Source organism: Ptychodera flava, chromosome 19 (assembly GCF_041260155.1).
Source record: "Ptychodera flava strain L36383 chromosome 19, AS_Pfla_20210202, whole genome shotgun sequence".
In the NCBI taxonomy this organism is placed as follows: domain Eukaryota; kingdom Metazoa; phylum Hemichordata; class Enteropneusta; family Ptychoderidae; genus Ptychodera; species Ptychodera flava.
The window spans coordinates 31,589,083-31,596,114 of NC_091946.1; the positions used below are offsets into that span (position 1 = coordinate 31,589,083).

Here is a 7,032-nt window from a genome sequence, read left to right on the forward strand (position 1 = left end):
TACGCAATTGGAGATTTCATCACAATTTGAACATATTCAATAACATTGTCCTTAAGAACATGTCAACCAAAGCTATCAGACAAGTAGTTTTTTTGAGAATCAAATTCTTTGACCAAAAATGGCAAAAATTGCCCCAAAAATAGAAAACTGTAGATTTCATCATAATTTGAATATATCACATTTTGCTTATCCCTATAAACCTGTATACCAAATATCAAAGCTGTCAGATAAGCGATTTTTGTGAAACAAATATTTTGACCTAAATTGACAAAAATTGCCTTAAAAATACAAATTTGCGTATTTCTGAACATTTAAACAATTCTGAAATAGACCATCCTTAGGGACCTATGTATACCAAAATATCAAAGCTATCTGACCTGTAGTTTTGAAGAAGAAGATTTTGAAAGATTTTTTGCCCAGACAAAAATTGCCGTTAACTACAAATATGCAAGTTTCACCACGATTTGAACAAATCTACATGAAGTCACCCCAAGTAAACTGCATTTCAAATTTCAAAGCAATCAGACGTGCGGTTTCAGAGAAGAAGATTTTTTTACACAATAGAGCAAAAAATTCCCCAAAAATACAAATATCCAAATTTCACCACGATTTGAACAAACTTAAGTGAGGACACCCCAAGTGAATTTCAAATTTCGAAGCAATCGGACTTGTGGTTTCAGAGGAGAAGAAATTGTTGACGGACGACGGACGGACGGACGACGACGGAAAATCAGCCTATTTGATAAGCTTCGCATCGTTGACAGCGGAGCTAAAAAACAGAAAAACACCGTTTTTAGGAGAAAAACTTATGGTAGGGGTACTTCAGGACTGTCGAACCCAAAGAAATGGATTTGAATCTCTTTTTTCTGTTTACTTTGTCGTTATAACTGATCGGACCACAACATATGCAGAATTCAGAAAAATGGCAATACTTTTCCAGTAATTTCCAGTGGAGCTCTACGTTAATGTTGCCTTAGTATTCTGTACAAGTGACTTAAGATAAAGGGTTAATTATTTAGCCGTCACAGAATACAATAGACAAATATATCAGTTTAAACAATGTAATGTTGGAATGATATAACAAAAATGTGACATAAATATCTTCTTAACATTTGCACAGGCTTAGTGACAGACTGATCTGTACCAACCACAAAGTTTACAAGCCCCCTTGACATACATACATACATACATACATACATACATACATACATACATACATACATACATACATACATACATACGTGAAATCAATCAGTAAATGTGTATATTAGAAATAATTCAAATGAAAATCGTCGACACTTATTGGAGAAATCTTGACAGACAGATATTCAACTTTTTTCTTTAGGAATGACTTGCACAGTTACTGGACAAGTCATAGTTAGCAAACAAGCTGTTCTATTTATCAGTCGGATTTCGAAATCGCTCAAAACGGTAAGGGCACTGAAATGATGACCTAATCGACCGTACCTAACTAACTGTCAACAATTTATCTTATTTATAGCGATAGAGTGACAGGTTTGTAGCTGATATCGGTGAACTCTTAGTGTGACTGCGTCTAATTTGAAGCCAGGTGAAAAACACTCAATCCCATCACTAACAAAAAGGTGTGTCAATAACCGAGACTCACGCTGTGGAGTTACTGAACACTCGCACATACATGCACGCTATCATGTATTGCACAATACTAAAGCAATGAATACATCACTAAACTGGGCTTCAGTGAGCCTCAGGGACAATTTTATCCACCAGCTGTACTGCCACGACACGCAATCCAGTCACCTCTTGATCTGATTCGAACTGACAACTGACGTCAAACCTTGCGTCAACACGCAGTAATATATTTGTCCAGCAACTGGCATACAGTATCTCGCTTCAAATACCTATGATATCAGTCACCATATATGGAGAAAAACAGACATTTTGCCTTGGCAAATTGATTCCTAGCAGTCTAGAAATGATGGTACACTGAGGTAAGTAACATCCATGAGAGTATCATATCTCTCAGCTACAAGAAAAGAAGAGAAAATACTTGATCGTTCTTCTTGCTGCAGCTGTAGTTACTTCGAACGTTAAAATATCGAGATTTTTAAAGTATGGCGCCACGACCACTTCATATATATATGGTCAGGACTTACTTGTTAAGTTGACAGCATCTGACTCTGGCTCAGGTCTGCGGCCTGGATATTTTCGGTCGTAGTGCAGTCCATTGTGTGACGCTAATCCTGTCTGCCCTGAGAGAAATTTTCTCTCCTTAATTAGAATCGAAGTGATCAACTACATCAGACAGACTGAAAAGAACATTCGCGCATGGGGCATGTTACAACACCACTGTTCTAAAACCCAAGCTGAGAAAACATCAATGAGATAGTTAACAGTAACATTTCTGATATACTCTCTCTCTCTCTCTCCACCTTTAAATGGATAAAAAGTTTGTGGGCTAACTATTGTCTACCTTTGTGTGAGGTATTCTTATGTATACTTGATGACTTTCCGAGCTACGGCGTCGTCATTAGAATCATAACAATAAAACCTGACATTAGATGTCCGCACAAATTTTGAATGATTTTTTCTTGACGCGTATGTATTGAATCTTTCGCGGATGTCGACATTGGATAATATTTAGCAATTAAAGAAAAAGGCGAAATTTTGACATATTTCTGTCCCCGTTATTCTAGGATTATGACAACTGTGAAGCACTCCAAGCAATAGTGGTTGAGAAGGTAAGTGTGAATAGCATTGGTACTTTTCACTGTTTACTTGCCAACGTATCGTTCGATTCTTCTGAGGAATATTTTATAATGAATATTAACCATTGCTTGACGTTTTCAAAGTTTAATATTTTGTTGGACTGCAATTAGAATGTGTTTCGTTTCAAACTTAGCCATATACAACGAAGCGACGTCACCGCGGCAACTTTAGTAATACAAAATATTAGACTGCTCGACAATAACGTCTAACTGACCAACATGGGATGCAAAACCGAGTCATCTTTCTCTTCCATTGTTACAGTTACAGACGCAATGCCCTACCTTACCATGAAGAGTGAATACATGACACGATACAAACTATAGATCAAATTATCTTTGTAGGTACTGTCGTCATGCAAGGTGAAACGCTGCAGATTGACAAAAGGGACTACATCGACAAATACTTTACGTGTGGCGTATGCAAGGACGTGTACAACAGATATTCTAATGTACCGAGGCAATTTCCATGTTCGCATCAGTTTTGCGAACAATGCATCAACACCCTTATTCATCAGGAGCAGGAACATATAAATTGTCCGGAATGTCGATGTCGACACGAAATTCCCGAGAATGGTGCGCAGGGATTCCCGAAAGTGCTTGTAATCCTGAAACAACTAGAATTTTTTAACGAACACAAGGGAAGGACAATCTGTGAAAACTGTCGCGATGAACAGGGGGCAAAACCGGCTGTGTCTTTCTGCCTTGACTGTTTCGCTTATCTTTGCACTACTTGTATCGAAGCACACAGTCGCGCTCAAGCACTGAGTAATCACGAGATCCAAAGTTTGTCCTGCGATACAAAAGGGCATGAAGACAGACATGTGGCTGCTTTTTGCGATGCCAGTAATTGCCGGAAATTTGTCTGTTCCGAATGTTTCACAAGCGACCATGGTGAATGTGCGCATGTTCTTTCAAATCTGAAAAGGGCTGACGATATTTCAAAATCCAAAATTAATGAGATATACCGAGAAGCAAAGTCAGTATCACATTCACTTGAATTTGAAAATACAATAATAAATACTGAGATCGACGAGCTAGCAGAATACGCCCGTACACTGGAAGAACGTATTGCTAAACATGTTGATGTACTCACTTCTGAATTAAAAGAACAGCAGAAAACTCTTGTCGACCAGCTGAAATCCCGAGTAAAAGAAATTAAAAGTCGACTTGTAGGCGAGAGAAGTCTATGTAAAAAGGATATTGAGACCGTTCATGAAATCGAGCAGCACTTGACATCTTTTCGTGATCAAGAGGATCAGATGAGATTGCTGTTTGCGTTACCCAAAATAGCAGACAGCATACGTCAGTTGTCTCACGTAAAAAGGAGAAATCGCAGGTCAAAACCTGAGGACTTGCCAGAATTCTTTGAAGAAAGTAATATGCCTATGGTAGTCGGGCGTCTCGGAACGAGAAGGGATTCTAAAATTACAACTGACGCTGGATCGACTGTTCAGCCAACACATCAGAACGAACCGCCCGCATCGGAAGATAAAGCAATCGATACCGATGTTGCTCCGTCAGCGGTGAGTGCCGACACACATGCGTCAAGTTCGGCTGAAAGTCAGCCCAAGTACAGTGTGTGGTCGTTCCTCGATTCATTCATGGGCTTTTTCCGACAAAGACCTGATGTGATGCGTACCACTACTGGTAGCATACACGCGAATGAAGTCGCGGAAACTTTATCAAAAATACAAAAGCATGTCTCCAAATTTAAACACATTTTAAGTAACAGAGATGAAGAAAGTCAGCAACTGGAGACTGATGATGTCTATTTCGCAGCAAAACTTGTTGATCAGCTTGGAGGCGTTATAGAAGTACAAGCGATGAATGTGCACCTTTTCATTCCACCTAACGCGCTAGACAAAGAAGAACTTATTTACATCTATGTGGACGAAACTAGTCATGGGAACGAAGGATTACATTCTGACGAGTCTTTGCTGACACCTACTGTATACTGCGGACCACCCGGACTTAAATTCAGACGAAACATCATTTTGTCACTCCCGCACTGCGCAGTGGATGATGAAGAATGGAAATTTGCAACATACAGGGTCGAATCAAGCCAAGGGCAGTGGAAGAAAGACTCAGATATGATGCAAATCGCCCAAAACGGACGTCTGTCTATTTTCCTAAATCACTTTTCGAGTTTTAAAGTCTGTGGTACGCCTTACGACGAACTTACACCGTGTAAGCAACACTTGCAACTTTCCGTATGGATGAAGCCCGCTGAGACAACACACGGGAACTTGCCGTGACGGTTCTTTAAGTGCGACTATGAAACGATCTGCAAACTGATGTAAAGGTAATTTTTAAAATTTTATAAATCAACGGCACATTTCAGAACCTTTGATTTAAGACTGTGCAACTGAAAACTATTTAATGAGGCCCATTGTAGGAATCTGTGTCTACATCAACAGCATCTTCCCAATTATTTAACAGAGAAAGGTTTAGAAACACATTTTAATGTTAGAACTTTGTCATTCATCCAACCTTTGAAAAGGTATTTATGAAGCTAGCATTTCCCTGAGACTGTACCAATATTTTTTCTATCAGAGGGTAAAGGACGGTGAAGAGGAACTGAATGGAAAGTTCATAAGCGAGGCGACTCTAACGTTTGCAAACAATCTTGGCGATATGATTCTTGAAATATACGGCTTAGACATCATTAGTGAAAAAACGCAGGTACGTTAGAAAAGAATTTCACAAAAGTAAGTCGACGACGGAAAAACAATGTGTCCAAATATTTCACTTTTCGTTCTGCCTTGATGAAATATTTGACTTTTGGGTCCTATAGGGCGTTGCCTTATTGTGCCAGATTTTCATAAATCTATTTTCTACAATGGTTTTCGTTGTAGACGATACCAATTGAATGCGTCTGGAAAAACCCGATATATCTTCCTGAGAACAAAACACCTGCGTGTTCAACTACAGGAATCACGTAATTACCTGGGAGGAACTACTTCAGCTATCATAGAGAGCAATAGTGCCGACATATCCGAAGCTGAGGCGATCGTAGCACCCATTCATCATTCGAACCAAATTCAGTCTGAATCTACGGAGAACTCCCCTCTTTTAGAACTGTTTCAATATGAACTTCCACTGAGAATGAAAATTATCTATGAATTTGTGACGAAACATATTACGGACTGAATGAAGTTTGCGGACGCACTGGATCTGACAGCTGCCTCAATACTATCGTTACAAGAAAGAGTGGATAAAGGAGAAAATGACAAGTTAACATCCTCAGAACTATCTCGAGAAACCTCCCCTCTTTTCAATCGACTGAAATTAATAGTAAAGATATCGGATGTGAAAAATTAGTCAATGATATGAACACTCTGAATATAAATGCGTAAATCGTGATATACAAGAACGTTTTCAATCTTATTATTTAGTGCCAGAAGCAAGTTAAGATCTACTTCAGAGTTCGAATCGACCTACGTCTCGTAGCGTTGCACTCAATGAACTATGTATAGTTGAACTTATAAAAACTCTTCTAAAACACTAAATTCGACTGATCCTGGTATGCATGCATACCAGGATCAGTTGACTTCAGTGTTTTAGAAGAGTTTTAGAAGTCAAGTTTGACAAGACACAGAAAGGCCTTTTTAAACGATATTATTTGCACACAAAGTTCAGTCGGCCAATGAATCAATTCATTTATAAAAATATATAACACACGATTCCGTGAGAGGACACAGTGGTCGTTGAAGCTAAGTAATGAGCCTTTTGGAGACGCTTACAATGTCATTTTATACAATATTTAATACTTTTAATAGTTTCTGATTGTTTAGAATCCACGAGTCTTTCATATAACCCTGCATTGTATCGTTTTATTAAACCAACATGTACTCTAAACTCAACGAATACACGAATACAACCTGAGAGAGAGAGAGAGAGAGAGAGAGGAGAGAGAAGAGAGAGAGAGAGAGAGAGAGAGAGAGAGAGAGAGAGAGGCCCGCTCTTACAAGTAAAAGTAAAAATAGCTGTAGTAAAATAATAATCATAATCTCAAGTAAAATAATAATCATAACCTCTGAAACTAAATCCTCAGCTTAAGTTAAAGTACGGCTACCAAATGTAATTGGCTGGATCGTAAAACTTTCTGTGCGGTCGGTTGATTAACAGTGTGTGTAATAAATATGAATCTCTTTTACTTTATTCCTTACGCATTCTTTTATTTGTTATTTTTGTAATTTTCGTTTCCGAGAGTAATTTTTTATTTCGTTTTCATGGGTATTCTTTCACTTTATTACTAATTTTAGTATCGGATTTTTGTGCGTTT

General features: G+C 38.4%; 1 protein-coding gene across 4 annotated transcripts; it reads left to right on the forward strand.

Annotated features, from left to right (window-relative positions):
* Positions 1 to 1,570: 1,570 nt before the first annotated feature.
* LOC139119284 (uncharacterized) lies at positions 1,571 to 6,635 on the forward strand. Of its 4 annotated transcripts, none has more exons than XR_011548884.1 (5): positions 1,571 to 1,970; positions 2,676 to 2,720; positions 3,090 to 5,049; positions 5,301 to 5,429; positions 5,603 to 6,635. XR_011548884.1 is itself a non-coding variant. In XM_070683011.1 (4 exons), exon 3 carries the CDS (start codon positions 3,101 to 3,103, stop codon positions 5,000 to 5,002), a length of 1,902 nt encoding a protein of 633 aa, XP_070539112.1. In that variant the 5' UTR covers positions 1,571 to 1,970; positions 2,676 to 2,720; positions 3,090 to 3,100; the 3' UTR covers positions 5,003 to 5,049; positions 5,603 to 6,635. The 4 variants fall into 4 exon arrangements, 2 of the variants coding, with proteins under 2 accessions (XP_070539112.1, XP_070539113.1); XR_011548885.1 differs by having other exon boundaries at positions 3,090 to 5,043; XM_070683011.1 differs by lacking the exon at positions 5,301 to 5,429.
* Positions 6,636 to 7,032: the final 397 nt, after the last annotated feature.